This window comes from Drosophila takahashii, chromosome 4, assembly GCF_030179915.1.
Source record: "Drosophila takahashii strain IR98-3 E-12201 chromosome 4, DtakHiC1v2, whole genome shotgun sequence".
In the NCBI taxonomy this organism is placed as follows: Eukaryota; Metazoa; Arthropoda; class Insecta; order Diptera; family Drosophilidae; genus Drosophila; species Drosophila takahashii.
The window spans coordinates 2,839,450-2,865,516 of record NC_091682.1 but is presented as its reverse complement, the minus strand read 5'-3'; the positions used below and the strand labels follow the sequence as shown (position 1 = coordinate 2,865,516).

The following is a 26,067-nucleotide window of genomic DNA, read 5'->3' as shown; positions in this document are numbered from 1 at the left end:
ATACTTTATGTGGTCGAAAACGTCTCCTTCACTGCGTTACAAACATCTGACTGAAATTATAATATCCTCTGCAAGGCTATAAAAATGTCCTATTGATAATAAAAATTGTGTTTTTTTGGGTTTCCTTAGACTTATAGGGGTTCAAAACTCATTTTTTCGAGTCTCAAGGTGAAATTTTCAAAATCCTTATCTTGGAGACCGTTTTCCTCGCCCGACTCGTTATTAAATATATAAAGAATCTAAGCTTTCATTTGCTACTACTTTCAAGATAATAGGATAAAAAAATTCGTGTAAATCATTCAGTATCTTAAAATCTTCGCAAAATTTATAGGTCGTTTGGGTGAAATGTGTTGCAAGTAGATCAGATCAAAACACTCATGCTAATAATTTCTTTCTGGATTTTATAAAAAAAGTCGATTTTTAAATAAGACGATGATCACAATACTTACAGTTCATCTCCTCGTGGCGAATTCTTAAGACCCGAACCGACCTATAATCAAGCACCATCAGTGAATAAAAGATTACGTGTACCAGGATTTGGCCGAAAAAAAATAATTTTTTTAGTTAAAATTTTTTTAAGTTTGCCAAAAATTGTCAAATTTGAAAAAGTACCCTCTCATTGAAAATCTGTATCTCCGGTTATGTGACTCCGATTGACTTTATGTCTTTTGCATTAATTCCTCTAAAACCTCTTCTTTCAAAATAAAATTTCTAAAAAAAAATAATAATAAAAAAATAAAAAATGACCTAATCTACTTCACCTGTTTTTGTATTGGATATGGGTAAAAGTTGACTCATTTACCCAAATACCCGACCTAATCAAAAGGGTTTCAAGTTTGTAAGTCAGTTGGGTTTATGGTTTGACAAGCAAGTCTGTTTACTTATGCAGGCCTTTGATTACACTGTGTTACAAGATTTTTATTTCCCTCGCTGTATGCGATACATTTGAATACGCTTTAAATTCCCACTATGAACTGCGTTTTCCAAAAAAATTTTTTTGTGCATTATTTGAAATTAAACAAAATTTTGAATTTTGTTTTTTTTTTCAATTTGTTCCCGCACAGTAGTTAAAAATTATTTTTTTTATTAAGTAATTGTTAAAAATTACACATGCCAACAGCATGGCCACCATTTCATTTCGATAAATGAGGCTTTTCTAAGCATAATTTGCCACTACGCCCATACTCTATCAGCTCTGGTATTTCCGATATCTTTAATTTAAGAACATCTTCATATTTCTACGTCCTTTGTGATATTTGTATATAGTTATCAACCAATTTTGTTACTCTTAAATAGTTACACGTCTTTTCTATATGATCCTTTTTGAAAATGTAATCTAACTTAACCACTTTGTTTTTCTACCCTCCATTTTTTTTTGGCGGATTGAAACGGATTTCTAGTGGTAGGCTAAGGGTTTAGCAGTCCATTCTACAAAAAAAATCGAGAAGTTTTTTTTTGTACCCTTGCTAACTTTTTTGACGTTATCCTGCACATCCTTTTTTTGAGTAGGTAAAGCTGGCCCAGAATATGCAAAAAAAAAATTTTAAAGTATGCCAACATATTTAAAGGACACGATAGACAATAATGGCTAGCATTTAAAATGCGAAATTAAGTTTATTTCCTTAATAAATTTTGCGATTTGTAGTACAAAATGGAAAAACCGAATATTAATGTTGCCTTAATTTTCGGCTTTTTTTTCGTTTTGTGCATGTCTCTCAGTTAAATTAAAAAACAAGAGAGAACGCTATAGTGGGGTGCCCCGACTATCAGATACCCGTTACTCAACTAAAGAGAGTGCGAAGGAGATAAAAACTTTGATCCGCCGTAACTTTTTAACGAATGGTCTGATTTAAAAACTTTCTTCTACATTTCGATAGGTATTCATAAACACAATAAAACTGCATTTTTACTTTTCCGAAATATTGAAATTTTAAAATTCGTATATAAGCGATTGTGGGCGTTAAAGGGGGGGGCGTTAAACAAACTTGCGCTGCGTAGGAACTCCTAGAATCTGCATGCAAAATGTCAATCTTCTAGCTTTTATAGTTTCCGAGATCTCAGCGTTCATACAGACAGACAGACGGACAGACAGACGGACAGACGGACAGACGCACATGGCTAGATCGACTCGGCTAGTGATCCTGATCAAGAATATATATAGTTTATAGGGTCGGAAACGCTTCCTTCTACCTGATACATACTTTTGCACGAATCTAATATACCCTTTTACTCTACGAGTAACGGGTATAAAAAGTAATAACATATATATATTTATGAAAATGTAATAAAACAAGCTTTAATCCTGCATCATGAAATATTTTGATTTTATAAGTTTCATACCTTTTATTCACGTTTGAAGTTGCAAAAAAAAAACCGAATATTAATGGGACTCACTGTACATCTGATATACCTAAACGGGACCCATCAAGATAATGCGTTCGAAACTCTCTTCGACATGCCGAAGTGAACTTCCTTTCTTGTTAAATATCCAATTAGGCCATAGTGTCATTATAATCAATAAAGTATTACCATGGGAATACAATTAAAGTTAAAGGCGATTTTGATTTTTTATCATTTATTTAGATACACAGATATTTATTTCTAAATACATTTAAATTTGGTTTGTGCTTTCTTATTCTAAGCGGTTACTTAAAACTTATTTAAGCCTAAATACAGCTCAACGAATCCAGCTACAATTGAAATTTGGTTTCGAAATCTACTAGAGTATTTGAAAATAGTATATAAGCAGCTTAATAACATAAACATAAAATTATTTCTCAAAAATTATTGCTGGGGCATTCTGCCACAACACAATATTACAAGTTTTTAATTTTAGATATGTATATTACAAAGGCCAAGAGAAATAGGCGTTGTGCATTGTTAGCCTATTGGCATTTTAGTATACTTTTTTGTTATAGCCCAGCAGACATTTTTAGTTTTTTTACGATAACACTGTGCAGCATTTTTAATGAATTTTAAATTTACCTCGATGGTTGCTATATTTTTGGATTCGTTATGAATTCCGAAGCTAAACTGCGTTTTCCAAAAAGTTCCCCTTGCAATAACAAGTTTAGCGCGAAAAATTCGGTTGGCCTGTGTAATTTATGAATCTATTTAAACAGTCAAAGTATTTCATTATGCCGATGAAATACTGCAAATCAATAATTTAAAAATATTAACCAATAAAATATGTGTGTCCCCAAACACATAGTTGAATTGCTGCTCGGGTAAGATTATAAATTATATTAGAATTAATTTAATGCAGTCCGCGGCTTAATGCGCTCTGCTTGAACATTTGTAGTCTTTAATAACACTACGCAACATTTGTAGGCATGTGCACCGTGTTGTTGTCGTCCACATACAGATGTACTTAAAAGCTAAGTGCTTTTACTTAGCTTAATAATATTTTATAAGAGTCATTAATTATATACATTTTTACATAAATTATTAATGAAAAATATGAGTCATGAAAAATTAATGGAAATAAATATTTTAAAAGTTTTTAAAACTTTTGTTTTAATGTTTTTGGTTGAATATCGCCCTAATGGACATTTTGGTTTCGTATGTATGTGATTAGTTAACTATTTTTTTAATATTTCAAATACTTCACTTTTTTAATATTTTTGTAAGCCTCCTTAAATTATAACTTAAATTGATCAATAAATGCAAGTTTGTATGAAAAGTTGTGTTATATGTATATACAAAAATAAATAATCAATTGAAATCATTAATTTTATCTGGTCGAGATTTCGTTTTACATACGTACGTTAGCATGTATATATAAACTTTTATAATTATTGCAAGGACCCGTCCTTATCGTTATACGGAGAGCAAAGAACGCAGGATATTAAGTTTTGAAAATGTTCTAGTTATAATTCTCATTATAAGTGCCAGTTTTTGAAAAAATTATTCCATGAATCAGGTCTGTTTTTGAGACTACACACAAAAAGAAACTTGGTAAAATCAACTGTTATAATTGTCAATCAGTCCCCAACCACAAAAAATAGTCAATTCTACTAAGTAAATAGTTACTTTCACAACAACAAATACACACAATTAGCAAGGACAAAAACCTATATCCCTGACAAAATTGACAATTTTTTGTGGAGTCTTTTTGACAATTTGTGGTTGTGGTTTGTTTTAAAGCTGGTGGTGTTTCTAAGAAATTTAAAAAGAACAAACGCTAAATGCATTTACAAAAAGTTAAAATTCTTTTAAACAAGAAAACATTATACTTCAAATGCCTGTATAATTAAATTATGCTGCGAGTACTTAAAGCACGGGCAGTAAAGTCTACATTAAACAAGAAAAATGTCAGAGGATTCTGATTTTGTGCACGCACTTCCGCTTCCTGGCGATGCAGCGGATGCTAGAGAGTTCGCGCGTGTTGCAGCTAAAGGTGACCTGACCAGGTCTTGCGTTAATGCCGACTGAGTTTGTCCGCTTTCGTAGTAGTAGGATGAATCTGGAATATTTATACATATTTTTAATGTCAACTTTAGAAGATTTTATGAAAAAATGTTTTTTAACGGCAAATCTTATGCAAATGTAATTTTGAAAAAATTTACATTTTAGTTGCGAAATTAAACATTATTTGATATAATATTAATAACTTACTTATCAGGCCGCCGCCAGCCCCATACGGGGCATACGATCCGTATGCGCCTCCATATTGTGTATAGGCGGGGTTGTAGGCATAATCTGTGCTGGGCACAACTGAGCTACAGCCTGTAAGTAAATAAAAAATACTTTAGAGCTTGTCTTGTAATAAATAAAATATATGTATGCATAAGGGAAGGAAAGTAAATTAACAAGATATTAAATAAAAGAAAATAAAATATAATAAAATAACAAATATATATCCTGCAATACAGACTGATAATGCTTGAGGGCTAAAGGTCTGGTTCGATTTCATTAGTTAAATATAAAAAATAATCTCAAATTTGCTTCTATATACATTTATACAATACTAATACGCGATACAAATATTACATTTAAGAAGGAATTTCAAAAATACATACATACAAAAATACAACTACATTTTATGTACATCAATTTATAGGTACACATGTGTTTAACTATATACTTTTTAGATCGGGACTAATTTAACAAAATCACATTCATATCTTTGGGGGCAACCAAATAATTACTCCAGTAATTTTTTTTGTATGAAAATGAGGTATATGGTCGCGCAAGGAAAAAAATCTTGACGATCACCCCTTTAACACAATACCTATTAAAAAAATTTTGGATACCTATTACAAATATTTACTTCGATCGATGCGATAAATTTGAATTCGTTACAAATTCCCAAGTTAAACTGAGTTTTCCAAAAAGTTTCCCGACTCAAGGATTCTTAGCAGAAGGACGGCAAAGTTGGAAAAATGATGAAATTGGCCAACTTTCCGGGGGTATCACAGGCAAACAGATTATTGGTTTGTTTTGCTGTTAAAATATTTTGAAAGTGACACTCTTTATCTTTCAAACCCCATACTTAATTTTATTTTTTTTAAGAGAGACAAAAAAAAAACAAACCCATAAAACATACAATTATACAGCGCACACTGGGCCAGAAAGTTAATTTTTTGGCCAAAAATCTGTAATTTCCTTTCTAGGACAGTTAGAAGGATGCAGTTTATTGCGTTTTTTTTACGAAAAGATTGAATTTTTCAACGAACTAAAAGTAAAATTTCTTGAAATTTTATCTTAACATCAATAAGAACATTATGTCGTTTAAGATTTATGAACCGTTAAAAACTGCAACTTTCGGAGGCTCCCACATCAACGTTTATCAAACAATCGATTTAAAAAAATTTATATTTTTGTTTTCTTGGTTTCTCTTAAGATTTTTATAATCAAATTATTAAAAAGAATTGTTTTAAAAATATGTTATTCTTAATTTGTTTAATATTAATTTCACATATTCTAAAGTCATCAAAAAAGTATGCTACATTTATATTTGCATAGTTCAGATTAGTCATATTTTAGTTCTCATGTGCAGAAAGTACGAGAAATTCTGCATCGAGTCGGCGGTATGCGCTCTAACTGTCTGTCCGTATGAACGCTGAGATCTCTGAAACTACAAAAGCTAAAAAGTTGGGATTACCCACACATATTCTTGGGCTTCATACGCAGCGAAAGCTTATTTCAGCCGAGCGCCACGCGCCCTCTACCGCCCAAAATCGCCCGCAAACGATTTTAAAAGGTGTCTAGCACCCACATTTTTAAAGATTTCGGAGAAGTATAAACTAAATTTAGTTTTGTTTGTTTACACCTATCGAAATGTAGAAGGCATTGTTCAGATCGGACCATTCGTTATAAAGTTATGCCCCATCACTCCCTTTAGCTGAGTAACGGGTATCTGATAGTCGGGGCACCTTAGAACACAATGAAAAAAGTTATGTGTTTTTGTTTCTGAGTGTCTTGCTCAGAAACTGAGCATTAGGAACTCGTTTTCCCGAGACTCTTTGACTTTCAGAATCTGGCAAAAGCGTCTTTCTATATTAAATGTGATTTGCTAGCATAGGGGTGACACAGAATCTCTTCGGGCGGAATTCGGTTGGAATCTGCTGTTGTCAAAACAACATAATTTAAGTAACCGCAGATTTATAATATATGTATGTATTGCAGGGACCGTAACAGTTATAAGTTATAACTCGCCCTGAAAAACTTATTTTTGATTTTTATTTTTTTGCTCAAAAATTATTATTATTTTTTGAGTTTTATTTTAAAACTAATGAGCATGAGTGAGTTTTCTTTAAAAAAAATTAAAATAAAATTCATTTTGCTTTGGCAGCCATTGTATTATAAATTTTAATATGGATTAAATTTGTTATTGTTCATTTGGCCTTATAGTTTCAATACATATACTAGAAAAATAATTAAATTTTAACATTTGGCTATTTTTTTTTAACGTTTTTGTTGTTTGGCGACCTGTTTTGTACTTTATGTTTTGTTTGGCTGGCTCAAGGTCATGGATCCATGTAATAAAACACAGTTTTGTTTCAAATTTCTTCCCAATATATTTCGGTCCCGCATCGGAGTCCGTCTTCAGGGGCTAGCAACAACACACAAATTATAAACAACGTATAAAACTAATGTTACAAAAATTTAGCTATTTTAAAAAATGATTTACGGTGGAAAATGGGCCTTTTTGTTTAAATTTTTTGTGTAAGCAGGACAAATTTTTATGGATCTGATAAGTTTCGATTACGTTGCAAGATCTTTAAAGTCGTTCGCAATACAAAGTTAAGCCGGAACAATTCAAGAATTTAATTTGATCCGTTCTTTTATAAAATCATGACAGCAATATAATATGACCATGATATATCTACAAATGAAGCAATACTTCAGTTATGTGACTATTTTCACCATTCGCGATTTAACTTAAAGAGTTTGCGGATATTTGACCTGAAGAATTATCCGGTTATTTTATTTGAAGAATTCGAGAATCATTTGACTAAAGAAAATAAATCATAAATAAATTTCTTAAGTCGAATAATCCGTGAATTCTTCAGGTCAAGAGAATCCACGAATTCTTAAGATCAAATGATTCACAAATTCTTTAATCTGTTATCCACGAATTCTTCTGGTCAATTTATTCACGAATTCTTCAGGTCAATAGAATCCACAATAATAGTGGTACAAAAGCCTAATTTTCCACCTTAATTCAATTTTTATAAAAGCTTAATGTTAAAATACAATTTTTTTGAAACTACATGGCCAAACGAACAAGAACTAATTTAAACAATATTTAAACTCCCAATACAGTGGCCGCAAAAGCGAATTGAGTTTTATTTTGAGGTACAGGTACACAGCCAAAAATTTCCACGAACCATTTCTAGTTTTCCATGATAATTGGGTGCTCCTGAGTAAAAGTTGTTGTTATGGAATAACTATTTACTTAGTAGAATTGACAATTTTGCTGGTTGGGGCCAGTTTGACAATTATTACAGTTGATTTTACCAAGTTTTTGTTTTGTGTGCAGGTTCCGCGGTATAGCTAAGAATACAAAAAACCGATGTTTGCAGACATTTTGAATTACGTGCCCTATATAATTGGACTAACCTTTATTATTTTCGGTAGGACCTACTATCAATACATCACGGCATTCCTAAAAAATGGTCCCCATTGTGAACATGTCTTTGGAATTCGACGACAAAGTTGAAAATCCCAAAATTGTAGAGATTTTTTTGATGGAAAAACAATTCTGAGGATTAAATCTTGAATGGAAGTAATTTTAACTATTCATTGTATCTATTGTTTATTGTATTCTTTAATTTCGGTTTAAAGCGTTTTCATGAGGACATTTTATTGGATTTCTTTTACTACACACAAAAAAATGTGCTTGGTAAAATTGACCAACAAAGATAGTTACGTAACTATTAAAATAGTAACGTGTATTTTGTTTTTGCTTTGGGTTTGTGTCTTTGCTAATTGTGTGTATTTTGTTGTTGCGGAATGACTATTTACTTAGTAGAATTGACAATTTTGCTGGTTAACAAGTTTTTTTTTTGTGTGTAATAAAACCGATTTTTTGATTTCATTATCTACTCCTAAATGTTGTCAACCCGAAATTGAGAGTAGTTCCTACCGAAAATAATAAAGATTAGTCCAATTATATAGGGCACGTAATTCAAAATGTCGGCAAACATCGGTTTTTTGTATTCTTAGCTATACCGCGGAACCTGTAGGTGATGGAAAATAATTTTGTATGGGACTTTTACTCAGGAGCACCCAAATATCATGGAAAACTTGAAATGGTTCGTGGAAATTTCACAAAGTTTAATTTGTGTTCCTGTGTAATCGAAATTGACGATTTTTCTCATCAATAACGATTACTGCCTGAGTTTTATAATAAAACTTAAAAAATAATTTTTACCATTGATTTTTAAAAATAAAACTGACAAAATAAAAATAATTGCAGATTTGTATAGCTTGGCCAATTTGGAACTCATTGGTGTTCTCAATTTTTTTGTACCACTTTTCTAAGTGGATGATTTTTTTAGTCAGGAAAATTGGAAATACGTGTTATTTTCGGTCCCTGATGTATTGTATTAATTTCTTGTTCAGTTGCTTATAGCAATATAAGAATATGTATATGTTAAAAGATAACAGGACACTTTTTTTATGTACTTAAGAATTCCAGCCAAATTGTCATCGAAAATATTTTCGTGACACAACCATAAGTAACCTTTAGATTTTATGGCCGTTATTACGGTTAACTATGGGCACTGGACTTTAAATGCTGATCAAGAGTACTTGTAGTTTATAGATTTATATAGGGGTTACTTAGGGTTACTTTCACCTGTTTTCGATCACTTTGAATTTAGGTTACCCAACACCAGTTTAGTGCAATAGATGAAAGTGCAAGTATGACAAATTGTGGGATACCCTTCTCATGTGCGTTGTACGCCTATATTTTAAACTTGCCTGCGGAGTAGTGATTAAAACTTGGTAGCACTGTAGGCGTTGAATAAAGGCCTACATTATTACGCAGATTGGGTTCAACGTCTGATCGATCGTCGTGGACACTAAGTGACGAGGCTGACGGCTGCAGAAGTATAAGGGAAGATGGGTGCGTAATAGTGTTTAAATGGGGGCGTCGGTTTCCTCTTATCAACTGTTCTTCTGCTATATGATGTAGATGTGGCAAAGGAATATGATCACTGGCATCCGAATTGGTATTTTGTTTGACAGATTCCTTACTGGTTTCTTCTCTGCCCCCCTCACTGTGCGACTGAGCCACCTTAACACTGTTACTATTAGTTTCCGAGTGGTTTTGCACAATCCTAGTGCTAATTGTGCAAGGATCGGCCGGATCGGAGCTTTCTGGCACATTAATGTTTCCTTGTCCGACTGATGAGGTGCCGTTTTCCATAGATGAATAGTTTCCGTCAAATGCTAGAGGTAATATATATGCAATAAAATATCGGGCTAATTTCTAAATGATCATTTGCTAAAATCCCATTACCACAAAATGCTCATATGTGTGCACCTTCTGGTTATACGCTAGAAATCGTTTTTCGCTAGTGAAGATTTTTTTAAAAGTTAAGTATTGTCACCTCATTATCGGTTCCAAAGCGACCTTCCAAGTTACCTAACGACATGACAAATATATTCCTCAAACCATTTTCAGTATTTATAATGTGTTTCTGTGTCACCCACGATAGCGTTGCAGCTTGTAATATCAAATTGGTAAACTTCGGTTACAGACAATACCTTTAAAAGAAGTGTCTACATAAACTTTAAATAAACTTTTTCTCATTAACCGATTTACGATTCCTATAACTCAAATAGGAACTACAACATACCTTTATATTTTGATGTACAATGGGTCCTGTTTTAACAGCATATACTTGAATTCAATTTCAACGAAATTGAAATATATGTGCTGGCAATGGAGCGATGGTCTATATACTGTCGATATACTATACCATACGATATAATATCTATTTAGAAAACGGATCCGGCTAAATACCTCCACAGAATGTTATCATAGACAACAAATATCGAAGAAATTTCGTTAAACAAAAGTCAAACAAAACAAGTTTGGGGTTCCAAATCGACCCACCCTTATGTACATATATAAGTAAGAAAAAGAAAAAAAGCTAGCTTTGGCCAGCCGAAGCTTTTATACCCTGCAGATCATTCCTATTAACTTACAAATCGCATAAATTTCAAATTTCGTATTGTTTTGACATTAATTTTTCTATCCTTCCCTATGGCAGCTATATAATATAGTCATCTGATTTTTGTTAAATTCCGAAATATTAAAAAAAATCATATCCTAGAGTAGAAGAGAATACAATAAAAATCAACGGAGCTATAATTTGTTTCCAATTAATTTCCCATTAATTTTTCGATCGTGGCAGCTATATGATATAGTCGTCCGATTTTGATCAAAATAAAAAAAATTAAAAATTCGGAAATATTTAAAAAGAGTCATATCCTAGAGTAGAAGAGAACACAATAAAAACCAAAGAAGCTAGAATTTATTTCCTATTACTTTTCCATTAATTTTCCGATCGTTCCTATGGCAGCTATATGATATGGTGATCCGATTTTATAAATATTTAATTCGAAACTCAGAAATATATAAAAAATAACATTGCCAAGAGTAAAAGGTAATATTTGAAAAAACACCGAGGCTAGAGTTTTTTTACATTTTTTTCCGATCCTTCCTATGGGAGCTATAAGATATAGTTGTCAAGTCCGGTCGGTTCCGACTTATATACTAGCTGCAATAGAAAGAAGACTTTTGGCAAGTTTCAAGCCGATAGCGTCAAAACTGAGAGACTAGTTTGCGTAGAAACGGACGGACAGACGGACCGACGCACAGGCGGACAGACGGACATGGCTAGATCGACTCGTCTAGTGATGCTGATCAAGAATACACACAAAAAATTTGATTTTACCAAGTTTTTTTTTTTGTGTGTATGTATACTTTATGGGGTCGGAAACGTCTCCTTCACTGCTTTGTAAACTTCTGACTGAAATCATAAACTTTTTCAAAAATCTTCTTTCTATTGCAGGTAATATATATGTCGGAACCGACCGGATCGGACAACTGTATCTTATAGCTCCCATAGGAAGGATCGGAAAAAAAAACGTTAAAAAAATTCTAGCTTCGGTGTTTTTTCAAATATTACCTTCTACTCTTGGGAATATTTTTTTTATATATTTCTGAATTTCGAATTAAATATTTAAAAAATCGGATCACCATATCATATAGCTGCCATAGGAACGGTCGAAAAATTAAATGGAAATTAATAGGAAAAAAATTATATCTTTGTTGATTTTTATTACACACTCTTCTACTCTGGAATTTGACTATTTTTGAATATTTCCGAATTAGTATTTTAATTTTAAAAAGATCGAAGTACCTTATCATATAGCTGCCATAGAAACGATCGAATTTTCGATTAATTTTAATTAATTTGAAATAATAACATTTTTAACATTTTTGCGATTTGTAAATTAATAGAATGATCTGCACACAAAAAAAATTGCTTGGTAAAATTTACCAACAAAGATAGTTACGTAACTATTAAAATAGTAACGTGTATTTTGTTTTTGCTTTGGGTTTGTGTCTTTGCTAATTGTGTGTATTTTGTTGTTGCGGAATGACTATTTACATAGTAGAATTGACAATTTTGCTGGTTGGGGCCTGTTTGACAATTATTACAGTTGATTTTACCAAGTTTTTTTTTGTGTGTGCAAGGGTATATAAGCTTCGGCTTGCCGAAGCCAGCTTCCTCTCTTGTTTTTTGTTTTATTCACAGAAATCGTAAATCGACCAATGTGGCCTAGTGTGACGATTATAAAAAATGGAAAGTTACTAAGAAACATAAATCGGTTGAAGAGAACAACGATGTATTTTAATTATATGTACTTTTCTTCAGTTAACGTTAGGGTCAATAAAAAAGTCGGATACAATAAAAAAAATCGATCGAAAAAATAAATTAATAACACTATGCAACATCAAAAATTAACCTCGATGGATGCGTTCGTTACGAATTCTCAAGTAAAACTGCGTTTTCCAAAAAGTTCACCGACGCCAGGATTTTTAGCAAAAGGACCTCAAAGTTCGAAAACAGCTGAAATTGGCCAACTTTCTGTAGGTATCACAGGCAAACGGATTAATGGTTCGTTTTGATGTTAAAGTTTTAAAAACACAGGGCGGCAACACTACACACAAAAAAATTTGCTTGGTAAAATTGACCAACAAAGATAGTTACGTAACTATTAAAATAGTTACGTGTGTTTTGTATTGCTTTGGGTTTGTGTCTTTGCTAATTGTGTGTATTTTGTTGTTGTGAAATGACTATTTACTTAGTAGAATTGACTATTTTGCTGGTTGGGGCCTGTTTGACAATTATTATTGTGTGTACTACTATTTTGACCGCTGCTGTATTTTTATACCCTTGTAGAGGGTATTATAATTTCAGTCAGATGTTTGCAACGCAGTGAAGGAGACGTTTCCGACCACATAAAGTATATATATTCTTGATCAGTACCAATAGCCTAGTCTATCTAGCCATGTCCGTCTGTCCGTCTGTCCGTCTGTCCGTCTGTCCGTTTCTATGCGAACTAGTCTCTCAGTTTTAAAGCTATCGCGATGAAACTTTCCCGAAGGTCTTCTTTCTATTGCAGGTAGTACATATGTCGGAGCAAGCCGGATCGGACCACTATATCTTAAGGCTCCCAAACAAATATAAGAAAATTCATTGTAACTTTGTAGGAAGTAGGCGTTTTGATTCTTGACTACTTAAAAACAAAATTGAAATAAATCGAAACGCTGAATCTGGAATCCCTGGAACTGCACCGAGTGAGTATTCTTTTATCTACAAGGGTATATAAGCTTCGGCTGGCCGAAGGTAGCTTCCTTTCTTGTTTTATTTTAAATATGGGGTTTGAAAGGTAAAGAGTGTACCTTTTAAAAAACTTTAACATTAAAACAAACCATGAATCCGTTTGCCTGTGATACCTCCGGAAAGATAGCCAATTTCAGCATTTTTAAACTTTGAGGTACTTGTTCTAAGCATTTTTGCGTCAGGGAACTTTTTGGAAAACACAGTTTAACTTGGGAATTCGCAACCAATATAGCATCCATCGAGGTAAATTAAAAAACAATAATTGTGTTGCACAGTAAAATTTACGAATATTTTAGAAACATTTGGATTTATGTGCATATCTTTAAGAACCCAGTGTAACAATCTGTCTTTCCTTACCTGTGTAAAAGGGAGCGATTGTCTGTTCCTGCATTGAATTCGCACTAAGCTTCATTTCATGCATGCTTATAGGGACTAAAGGTGTAAGCGAACTGCCTCCTACATCGGTTAAGTTTACGATGGAAAATAAATTCAAGGAAAAATAAATAGATATACCATATTTAAAGAAAATGTTACAAATAATAATAAATAAAACATACCAAATAAACTATTAAATTTAAAAATACTTTATAATTTAGTGGGGTGGATGACTTACCAATTGAAGGTCCTATTGTCGGTGTATACAGTGAGCTTTGGGTTTGCGAAATCGTTGCAATACTATCGTACAACATAGACGCATCACTGCTAGATGGTGTCGGGCCAGCTCCTGATATTGAGTTTGTTGCAAATCCGTTTGGAGCCTCATAATATGATGCTGCGCAGTTTCCGCTGCCTGTTGTCAAATTGCCTAATTCGGCAAGCAGTTTGTGTTCATCCTTAATACACCATTTTCCTGACCAAATCTTTAAAAAACAAACATTTTTATATTTTTGACTTGGTATTGGTATTGTACTTCTAAAAAAAGACAACGCAAAGGCATCTACACCCTTTGATACTAATTTATATTTGTATAATTTTTAAGAGCAATAAAAACAAGAAAGGAAGCTAGCTTCGGCCAGCCGAAGCTTATATACCCTTGCTCACTCGGTGCAGTTCCAGGGATTCCATATTCAGCGTGCCTATTTAAATTTTGTTTTTAAGTTGTCAAAAATCAAAACGCCTACTTCCTACAAAGTTACAATGAATTTTCTTATATTTGTTTGAATATTCCTATGGGGGCCTAAGATATAGTGGTCCTATCCGGCTCGCTCCGACATATGTACTACCTGCAATAGAAAGAAGACTTTCGGGAAAGTTTCATCCCGATAGCTTTAAAACTGAGAGACTAGTTCGCATAGAAACGGACAGACGGACAGAAGGACAGACGGTGCTGATCAAGAATATATATACTTTATGTGGTCGGAAACGTCTCCTTCACTGCGTTGCAAACATCTGACTGAAATTATAATACCCTCTGCAAGGGTATAAAAATATAATCCGATTATGTTTGGCAGGGATTCGGTGAACATAGTAAAAACCATTTTTTGAAAGTGTTCTATAACCATGCGCGGATCCACGGGGGGTGATTTGGGTGATATATCACCCCCCCACTTGGGTAAAAAAAATTCTAGATCCGCTACTATCTAGCACACTTTTAGTCTCCGATAAATTAGCCGATAGTAACGAATATAAAATTTACTTGAAATCCTAAAAATCCTAAAGTAAGGCCTAAAATCTAACGCCCTTAAGAGCTTATTCCTTTCTGAAGGTTTGTAATCACAGTTTCTAGGACCGTATTGAACAATCTCTGATTTCGTTTCCTTCTTTGAATTAGTGTGACTGGGAAAGCCACAGAAATCTTTTAGCACTTTATCTTTTAGTACACTTACATTTGGGTAAAGTTGATCGCCACTGTATCCCATTCGTTGCCGTTTGCCATCATCTTCGGAATGTATATTTGTGTCACGGTTCTCATCTAAAAAGTAAATTGGTTAAACATTAATCAGTTAATTTTATTTATATTACGGTTCAAGTTTGTCACGTGCCGCCTAAGTGCGTTCGTGAGTTAATAGTCACATTGCCGTCGGCGGTAATGTAAATATAAGTACACCGACACCCTTTCAAGATATTTTTGACATTTCATTCTTTTCTATTATTATTATAGGTTTTAGTCGGACTTTGAAGTTTAACGGCCATCCAAACAAGGGAAAATTCATGTCAAAGGCGGCTAGGGGCTGATTCGCTGACATCCCCCGCACACTAAAATGATTTCGTTATATACGGACTTATAACGAAATTTTACTGTAGCGTTATTTCTTCTGTTAAAGCCATAGAGAAAGATTTTTTTTAATGTTGAATAAGATTTTGTTTCCATTACACTAGTTTACAAAAAAAATCGATGAAATATACCATGAAAGAAACCTTTGTTTTCTGGTAAGTTACGTCTTCCTGATTAAGAAAATGGCTTTTAATTTATTTTTTTTATGGAACCAAATTTTTTTTAAGTTTAAAAAAGTTTTTGACGTTTTTTTATTTCTAACTCGAGTTCTTAATCAGGAAGACATACCTTACCGGAAAACAAAGGTTTCCATCATGGTATATTTCGTCGATTTTTTTTGTGAACTGGTGTTATTAATACTCAAATGGTTGGGTATCCAATCCTTTCAGCTGAGTAATGGAATCCGAACAAATTGTTATAATTATATAATAGTTAAAAATTAAATTTTGTGTGCTCTGTTAAAAGTGAAAGCTGAATAAATTTGAAATGGGTTTGATTGTGAAATTTGCCCACATGGCCACACATTGGTCACTTGGTAAGCAACCCTTTGTCGCATTTCATGGTACTTTTCCTGCATCGATCTGTTTTACTTGAACAAATTTGCCACAAGTGAACAGTTAATTCCCCAAGCGACTGAAATAGCAATTTTAGGGAAGCTTAAAAAAAATGGGCCATGAGTCGATTTTTGATTTTATATGGCTTTTTATTATCCATTCAATGATACAACTTTGCAGACCTGCTAGGATCTGATAACCTCTATGGATAATGGTATCTAGCACTCAAAAATAAAATAAAAAAATCAAACAGTGCCAGTATGTTACGATTGAATCGAAATCTCTTCATCTAGGGTGCGATTGCTCGCTTGCTGTTATACATTATTGGGTTTTTATTGAAACGGACAGGCACTTTCTGAGGAAAAGGTAATTTGGACAGATTGGAATTATTATCAAATTTCATCTACTCTAGCAACCCTCACAATCAATTAAGATAATATCTACTTACTCTGCCCGACATGTGGTAAAGGATATCTGATTTAAAGACACCACAAGACTATTCGCTTTTGCACGCAATAATTTCTGATTTAATCTTATCTGTTCTTCGGTTAGCTTTCAGATATGTAAATAAGCCGACGGGATTTGTCGAATATTAAGTAATTAAAAATTTAGGTATGTACATTTCCTGACTTTACAGAGCGCATCTTCATATCTTCATCTTAGGAATTGTAAGAGCAAACTTTAGATTTCAAACCCTTTTGGCTGATTAATTTATTTATCGAGTATTTATCGCTTTAATATTTATATGAGCTTGTTAATGTTTTTGTCGACTTCGCATTAAATGCGATAACTCAAAGTATACTTACCATGGGCTTCGATTCTTTTACGTTTACAATTGGTGGGATCTGCATTATTGTTGTTGTTGACGCTACTGTTGTTATTATTGTTGTGAGAATGGTGTCCATGTTGTATACCTAATATTCCATTAATGCTATATCCAGTCGTTCGTTGTTCAGTCGTTGAGTTGATATTTCCATTGCTGGTGTCATTGGTGTTGGCATTGATTTGACCGACTGGAACTTGGACAGAATCAGTGCCCGACGTCGGAATTGAAGCGTGAGGCGCAATCGCCGCCGCAGAAACGTTTGTGTTTGCCGAATTAGCACTGCTATTGCTAGTTCCATTACTCGGTGGCTGCGGCTCGCCGTTCGTTCCAGTGCTGCTATCAAGACTTTCTGTGGCTATGTGTCCTCCACCGAGACCCTGGGGCACATGATGCTGTTGGTGATGATGGACATGTTTGGCTTTCTCTGCGGCTTTATTCCTCACAATGCTGAAATTTGGAAATGTAAGAAATTTGCGTTTATAATTGGCTTGCAATTATTCTGTAGGATTTTACTACTTCTTGAACATAAGTATTTAGAGCACGCTATTAATTTGACCGAAAGTGAAACAAATTATACATTAAGGTAAGTTTTTTCGTCCGCATGTCAAATTAAAAGTAGGGTTAAAACCTTGAAAATGTATGGGAACTAAGAGCTAAGCATTTTTAAAAAAACAGCATGCGGTTGAGGAAACCTTGGGCGACCTAATACGCCTTTGAGGAATTATTTAACCTGGAGTCCCCTAATGCGCGATGTAAGTACATTTGACATGATGCTTTTTAGATTGTTAAGGAAACCATATGCCTCAGAGGGTTGCAAAAACAGAAGTCAATTCTGGCCAAATCATGCCCTGATGACAACAGTCTCAGATTTACTTTTTTTTGAGTACCAGTTTGGAGACGGGATGAGCAATTGGATATTTGGACAGTGCACACAATTGAGACATATGTTTGGGATGCGAGAAAAATACAACCCGCTGCATGTTCTGTTGTATACGTCTGTAGATACATTTAAATGTACTTCGGCGGAGGGCTGAAAACTAAAATTGGTTGAGTGCTATGAAAGTCACTTTATTAAGTGTCAGTCTCCTGGGAATCAGTGTATGGGGAGTCCTGCTGCCCTCGTACGCACAATTTTGATTCGATTGAATAACCACCACCCTAATCATCGCTCAAGTGCCATCACATCACACATTGTCGCATTATGAAATGTTCTTACTGATTATACTGTGAATTACCCCTGTTCGCCGCGACTTTGGCATTATCATCGGTCACATGTCAACTCTGGCGTTCGTTCAGAGTTGCAGGACCTAGTAGTAACACAAATCGAATTGATTATGAATGGTTGCACGTGTCGTGTGAGGTTGAAAACTCCAATTCTAATTTAATTTGATTAGGTATAAGCTTGCTGTAAATCGGTATGGAAAAAAGAACTAAGCAAGTGCGGTGCAACATGTTCGTCGCAAGCCATATATACTCTGTTATTAGTTTATAATTTGCATGGATTCATCTGAAATTGTAATGTCAAATCAATGCTTACTGAAATTAAAATATTCTCGCGTCGGCAACTAAAAGCGTCTCCCTATGGATTATCTGCTTGTCTTTCATATTGTTTTTTTCAATAGTCATTGAGATATAAATGTAGGACAGATCACTGCGTCGAATGTATAATAACACAGGCCAGCAGAAATGTTAAAAAGGCCTGACACAATTACGAACTTGATTTGCCAAAGTAAAAGACAAGGGGGGATCATATACTAAAATTCGACGCTCCGTTAAAAAGTTATAGCCAAAAGAAGATTTTCTTCTTCTTTCCAAAATGAAAATTTAATTCTGGTTGTCAGTTTGAGTTTGTGCACTTCTGTCCCAAAACATTGGTTTAAAGTCCTGGAAATTCTAAGAAATAAGAAACATTAGTGTTACCACTTCTGGAAAAACTCGCTAGTTTAGCGGGAAAACAGCTATAAATAGCTAAGTTTCGAAGGCCCATAATTTGCGAAATATTAGTATTTTGAAGTACAATAAACGCCTTCTTAACACTATTTATGTAAGTATATGCAATAGTTAAAAACTTCTGCAAAAATAAACATTTTTTTAACTTTATTTTTATTTTTCTCAAAAACGGCTCTAACGATTTTCTTTAAAAAATTAAACTGTATAGCCCTTGAGATTTCTTAAATTTTGGTATATATCATTTTGGTATTACAATAATTGTAAAAACTCACGGTTAAAAATTATTAAGAAACGAAAATAGCCACTTTTGCCAGCTTATAACAATTAATGCCTGCCTAAGCATTAAATTTTGTATGTGCGTCTCCTGTCAGTCTATCCCAAATCGTTGGTTTAAGGTCCTGGAAATGTTATATGGCGTTAAACAGCTCGATATAAGAAACATTAGTTCTACCACTTTTGGAAAAACTAGCTAGTTTAGCGAGAAAACAGCTATAAATGGGGAAATTTCTAAAGGCACGCTGCAATAGAGAATGCCTGTGAAGGGAAAAAGGCTGGAATGGTGTGCTAGGGCGGGCCGAATCAGAAAATGTTAGAAAGTGTATTTAAATAATTTTTCGTCACAATTGTTGATATCAGAATTTTTGCATGTTGAAGGTGCGATCGTCACTAGTTTTTTATCTCGTTAAGAGGTGTTTTTATTTGATATATAGTAGTCGCCTTCGCACACTCTCCTGGTGCGCTTCGTCACTGCGTGGACTGCCGTCCACAGCGATTTATAGGGTCGGAAACGTTTTTGACCTGTTCCATACATTCTTACGAGTACCCTTTCACTCTACGTGTTAATGGTATATAACGGTTGCATGCCCATTTTAACGGTCACAATTTCAAAGATTTAATACAGTGTAAATTGTTTTTTATTTTATTTGTTAATAGCTATTGACGCTTGATGGAGCTGTTATACCATCTCTAAAATATACTTTATATCCTTATTACTCACTCACTCTCAGAAACGTTTATCTGATAGCACCAGTTTACAACATAAAATCGACCTCTTCCTCATCGAAGACAACCTAGGTGTTCCGGTAAAGTACATCTCACTTATTAAGAAATGGGAAATGATCTGCGTTAACATGTTTTAGGACGACTATGAAAGTTTCAGACCGCCAGCATTTAAACTGAGCTTGCAAACGGTATTGAAACAGACAGACAGATGGACATGGCTACATCGACTCCCTTATTATTACAAATAAAAGACAGATGGACATGACTATATCGACTGATCCTGATCAAGAATATATATATTTTATGGGTTACAAACTTCTGACAAAAATTATAATACCCTCTACAAGGGTATTAAAATATTTTAGTAGATGACGCCAAAATGGTAAAAGTATTTGACAAGGTTTTAATTCTGAATAATGATTAATTATTGCACCGGGGAAATATGCAAATTAAAACAGGGTGCAGCTAATTTTTACTAGGCAGTCGTTTGAAGGTTTTTGCAGCTGCTTTTCGGTGGCTTCTTTGAATGCTACCAACATAATTTATGCTCTAAAAGGAAGTGCGTAAATAAAAGCAATGTGGGGCAGTGTCGACGTCGGAACCGCCACGTGGCGTGGCCAAGACTCTACGATGATGCTGTCGGCAATAAAGCCACACCGGATGCTCGAGAGGAAAGTGGCTTTTGTTGTGGTCGTGTGTCAAGCATTGTGCCACAATTATGAACGCTAAAAACTACTTAGATATATTTATTAGATGAAAGGTTTGGTAAAATATAAAGTCACAGAGCAGTATGATGTTAGGCTCTATCCGAGTCTAGCTTTAAGGAAACGGATACGGATGTTAACAGCATGACAGCAAACAAACTTCGGAGCACCAACATAGCGCGTAGCGGACGTGCGTATATCCGTTCTAATCCACGTTTGGGTTTCAGGCTTGATTGGGACTTCAATTTGTATACCCTTGCAGAGTGTATTATAATTTCAGTCAAAAGTTTGCAACGCAGTAAAGGAGACTTTTGGCTAGACGAGGGACATGGCTAGATGGACTCGGCTATTAGTGCTGATCAAGAAAATATATATATGATCAAGAAATATATATTTATGGGGTCTGAAACGTCTTGTATTTCCTTACCGGTTTATAGAAGAAACACTGGGAACATTATCCTGAGAGCATATAGCTTCTGCCAAAAGCCGATCTCGTATCTCCCAAGCGAACATCGTGGGGTTTTCGCGTTTATAGTTGGCTATTGCATCTACCACTGGCGGGGTGGCCACTTTTGGTTTGGAGCCGCCAATAACACCGGCCTTAAAACTACCAGTCTCGTAATATCTGAAATGAAAATGAATTACCGGTATAGACGGTATAAGCAATTTAAAAATAAAAATGCGTCCAGATAGCGCTGAGCATGAATTACGCATTCATTTTTAATAAAAACTTTTCAAACTTTGAGGTCCTGTTTCATAGTTTCCTTGCGTCGGAGAACTCTTTGGAGAACACGGTTTAGTTTGGGAATTCGTTTCAAATTCAAATTTATCACATCCAGCTAGGTAAATTTTAGACGTAACGTAGTGTTATTTTAAGTGCTTAATTACCTTGATAGTATCTTGGAAACACAACCATGGCTCACGCGTAACTGGCGTGATATGTCACATGGGCGGACACCATTGTGCGCGAGCTCCACAATACGCTGACGAACGACATCGGGTAGAGGACGCCCATTAACAAATACGCCTCCAAGTTGATTAACTCCTCCATGACCTATTTAAAATAAACAAACAGTTATTTTAACTAAAACATTTCGATTTATTTGAAAGTATAGTTTTGCTAGAGGGTACAGAGTGTATCAAATAAAATTCGATAAAGAATTCATGTAAAACCAATTTTTAAAATCGGAACACTTTTTATACTCTTGCAGGAGGTTTAATGATTTCAGTCAGAAGTTTGCAACGCAGTGAAGGAGACGTTTCCGACCCCATAATATAAGTATATATATTCTTCATCAGCATCACTAGACGAGTCGATTTAGCCATCTCCGTCTGTTCGTCGATCCGTTTGTCCGTTTCTACGCAAACTAGTCTCTCAATTTTAAAGTTATTGCGGTGAAACTTTCCCAAAAGTTTTTTTATTGCAGGTAGTACAGGGTGGCCCACAAAAGAATTACATTTTAAAATCGCTATAAAAAAACAACGAGTATATATTTTTCAAAAATGTATTTTTTATTGGATAGCCTTAACATTGCGGTTTATGTATGAAACATTACCTTGTTCATCCGGCTGCCTCAGCAGCTTTGCAGTAGCCCAAATTTGGTTACGGCGTCTCCTTCTTCGTATTCTAAGAAAAACGGGACTACTTCTCCAAGAAAAATTTACCAACAAAAAAATTTTATTCCGACAAAAAAATTTTAAAAAGTTGTTTTTTGCTTTGTTTATTTTTAATGCATTAATTTTGAAAAAATAATTAAAATGTTTATTTATGTTTTGTTTTATTTGTTCTTTCCTTCCTATGGAGGCTATAAATTATTGTCGTCCGAATGTTTTTAAATTTAATTCAAAATTCTGAAATACTAAAAAGGAGCCGTGTCCCTAAGTAGAAGAGAATACAATAATAACCAACGGAGCTATAATTTCTTTCCTAATAATTTCCCAATAATTTTTTCGATCGTTCCTATATAATCGTCTGATTTTTATAAAATTAAATTCGAAAGGCAGAATTGATCAAAATAATGTTATACCCAAAAATAGGCCCAAGAAAGGCATCCTGTTCATAGTTCTCTGCTTTAACTCCGTGATACGTATCCACCACCACCCAAAGGAAGTGTGCTGTGATATCAATGATACCAAAGCCAGGTAAACCGGAGAACCTTGTTGCCTTAGTCTGCTGCCCACATTTTCTAAAATAACTGAGAGAATATTTCTTAGCAGAATAATGGCAGGAAGAGGAGTTCAGGATGCCATTCCAGACCACCAGTTTGGCTTTCGAAGGCACCAAGGTACCCCCGAACAAGCTCATCGGTAACCCAGCACATCATTCAATTCGGCAATCTTTCTTGACGTCAAGGAAGCTTTTCATCGAGTATGGCACGATGGCTTGCTTTTCAAGCTAAAAACTCTCTTCCCAACTGGCCAATATCTTGTCGTCCCAAACTTTAAAAGCTGAACTGGATGCTTAGAGGAAGAATAGCCTCAGCAAGAAGGTTTTATAGAGGTCAATTGTAGTTCCTTTACTAACATACTGCATCCAAATATGGGGCACTGCTTCGGATTCCAACATCATGCGGATTCAAAGACTACAAAACAAGGCCCTGCGCACCATAGCGAATGAACTGTGGTACGTGAGAAATGATGTCCTGGCCACGTCATCAGACCTGAGTCCTGACACAATAATATAGAATTGTCAATGTTATAAAAAATATATTTTTTATAACCATTTATTTGGTTGATTAACTTTTATTTAAAATTTTATAGTAACAAAAACCCAACAAGAAAGGAAGCTAGCTTCGGCAAGCCAAGGCTTATATACCCTTGCAGACCATTACAAATCGCAAAAATGTTAAATTTCTTATTATTTCACATTAATTTTTCGATCGTTTCTAATAAAAACTTTCTATCACAGCTATATGATATAGTAGTTCGATCTTTTAAAAATTAAAATCAAAATTCGGAAATATTTCAGAAAAGTCATATCCCAGAGTAGAAGGGAATGTAATAAAAACCAACTAAGATATAATTTTTTTCCCATTAATTTCCATTTAATTTTTCGACCGTTCCTATGGCACCTATATGATTTAAAAAACAAAAAAACCGAAGTTCAGAAATATATAAAAAAAAATATTCCCAAGAGTAGAAGGTAAAATTTCAAAAAACACCGGAGCTAGAATTTTTTTACGTTTTTTTTTTTAACCTTCCTATGGGAGCTATAAGATATAGTTGTCCGATCCGGTTGGTTTCGACTTATATACTACCTGCAATAGAAAAAAGACTTTTGGGAAAGTTTTATCCCGATAGCTCAAGAACTGAGAGACTAGTTTGCGTAGAAACAGACAGACGGACAGACGGACGGACAGACGGACGGACAGACGGACGGACAGACGGACATGGCTAGATCGACTCGTCTTGTGATGCTGATCAAGAATATATATACTTTATGGGGTCGGAAACGTCTCCTTCACTGCGTTGCAAACTTCTGACTGAAATCATAATACCCTCTGCAAGGGTATAAAAATAGGAGGTTATATGTCAAAAAACATGGAAGCTATAAATGTGCGAAATGTTATGATCAAAAATTAAAACAGCCACTAGACGGAGCTGACGACTGCGTATCTTCATCTTCCTCGCACTCTCTTTAGCTGAGTAACGGGTATCCGATTTCGACTATAGCGTTCTCTCTTGTTATACCCGTTACTCGTAGAGTAAAAGGGTATACTAGATTCGTGCAAAAGTATGTAACAGCTAGAAGGAAGCGTTTCCGACCCCATAAAGTATATATATTCTTGATCAGGGTCACTAGCCGAGTCGATCTAGCCATGTCCGTCTGTCCGTCTGTCCGTCTGTCTGTCTGTATGAACGCTGAGATCTCAGAAACTACAAAAGCTAGAAGGTTGAGATTTCCCACACATATTCTTTGGCTTCCTACGCAGCGCAAGTTTATTTTAGCCGAGCGCCACGCCCCCTCTAACGCCCACAATCGCCCACTAACGATTTTAAAATGGGTCCTGCGCCCACATCTTTAAAGATTTCCGAGAAGTATAAATGCAATTTTGTTGTGTATATTTATACCTATCGAAATGTAGAAGACATTTTTCAAATCGGACCATTCATTAAAAAGTTATACGATTTATAAATTGTCAACATATATCTATCTCCCTCGCACTCCCTTTAGCTGAGTTACGATTATTAGTCGGGACACCAACCCGACACAGCGTTCGAACTCCCTTTAGCGGAGTGACGGGTATTAGATAGTCGGGACACCAACCCGACTATAGCGTTCTCTCTTGTTTCTAACTCGAGTTGTGATAAACCGATTTCGTTAAAAATACACGCCTAAAAACCGAAAATAGTTTTATAACTTCTACACACAAAAAAATTTGCTTGGTAAAATTGACCAACAAAGATAGTTACGCTTTACTATTAAAATAGTTACGTGTATTTTGTTTTTGCTTTGGGTTTGTGTCTTTGCTAATTGTGTGTATTTTGTTGTTGTGAAATGACTATTTACTTAGTAGAATTGACAATTTTGCTGGTTGGGGCCTGTTTGACAATTATTACAGTTGATTTTACCAAGTTTTTTCTTTGTGTGTAGTTTTTATTGATTGCATAATAAAGTAAAAAGCTTAGGCCATTAACGTTAGAGATTATTAGGCATAACTTAATAAAATATGCTCCGCGATGAAAACATATTAAAAACTACTTTGCCGAAAAGCACGATTTATTTATACCTTATTTTTTAGGTAGGGAGCCTGAGCCTGCGGTTGGTGCAACATGAATGTTTGTCATGGCTTTCGATCACATGTTATGGTTTGATTTCATTGATGGGTGGTGTTTGTTTTGTTGGTTGGGAGGTGCATACGACACATTCACATTGGATGTAGACAGACAGATAGAATATGTTGGAGATAGAGATTGACAGAAGAACTCAGTTAGAGGGCGTTAAGAGAAGGTTAAGTTTTGAGTTAGGTATTGCTTAAGTTTTGTGCGCAGTTTACAGCTAAAAGTCGCAGAGAAAGGAGCAAAAGCAGTATAACCTACACACAAAAAAAAACTTGGTAAAATCAACTGTAATAATTGTCAAACAGGCCCCAACCAGCAAAATTGTCAATTCTACTAAGTAAATAGTCATTCCGCAACAACAAAATACACACAATTAGCAAAGACACAAACCCAAAGCAAAAACAAAATACACGTTACTATTTTAATAGTTACGTGGCTATCTTTGTTGGTCAATTTTACCAAGCAAATTTTTTTGTGTGTAGTAATTGAGGAAGTATTTGAATATAAACAGCATAAACATCAGTGCTGCCATTTTGTCCTCTTTCCGGACAGATCTGTCCTTTTTTTAACGACTTTATCCGGAAAAAAATTCAAACATCCCCTATCCGGAAATCTGTCCTTTTTTCAAAGATAAGGTTTTGAGTGTTCTTTTTGCTAG

General features: G+C 34.6%; 1 protein-coding gene across 6 annotated transcripts in view; it reads right to left on the bottom strand.

Moving 5' to 3' along the window:
• Window positions 1-2,567: 2,567 nt before the first annotated feature.
• Window positions 2,568-26,067, bottom strand: part of sv (paired box protein shaven) — a 48,607-nt gene continuing 25,107 nt past the window's right edge. For 2 of the 6 annotated variants that reach the window (XM_017159953.3, XM_017159954.3), the window contains 7 exons: window positions 21,516-21,681; window positions 21,055-21,252; window positions 16,952-17,418; window positions 15,203-15,288; window positions 13,990-14,236; window positions 4,618-4,728; window positions 2,570-4,465 (listed from right to left, as the gene is read on the bottom strand). In XM_017159953.3, coding sequence (XP_017015442.2) covers window positions 4,299-4,465; window positions 4,618-4,728; window positions 13,990-14,236; window positions 15,203-15,288; window positions 16,952-17,418; window positions 21,055-21,252; window positions 21,516-21,681 — 1,442 coding nt within the window. In that variant the 3' untranslated portion in view covers window positions 2,570-4,298. Of the gene's footprint in view, window positions 4,466-4,617; window positions 4,729-9,432; window positions 9,904-13,733; window positions 13,833-13,989; window positions 14,237-15,202; window positions 15,289-16,951; window positions 17,419-21,054; window positions 21,253-21,515; window positions 21,682-26,067 lie in introns of all 6 variants that reach the window. The other 4 variants (XM_070218097.1, XM_017159950.3, XM_017159952.3 and 1 more) reach the window with 4 other exon arrangements.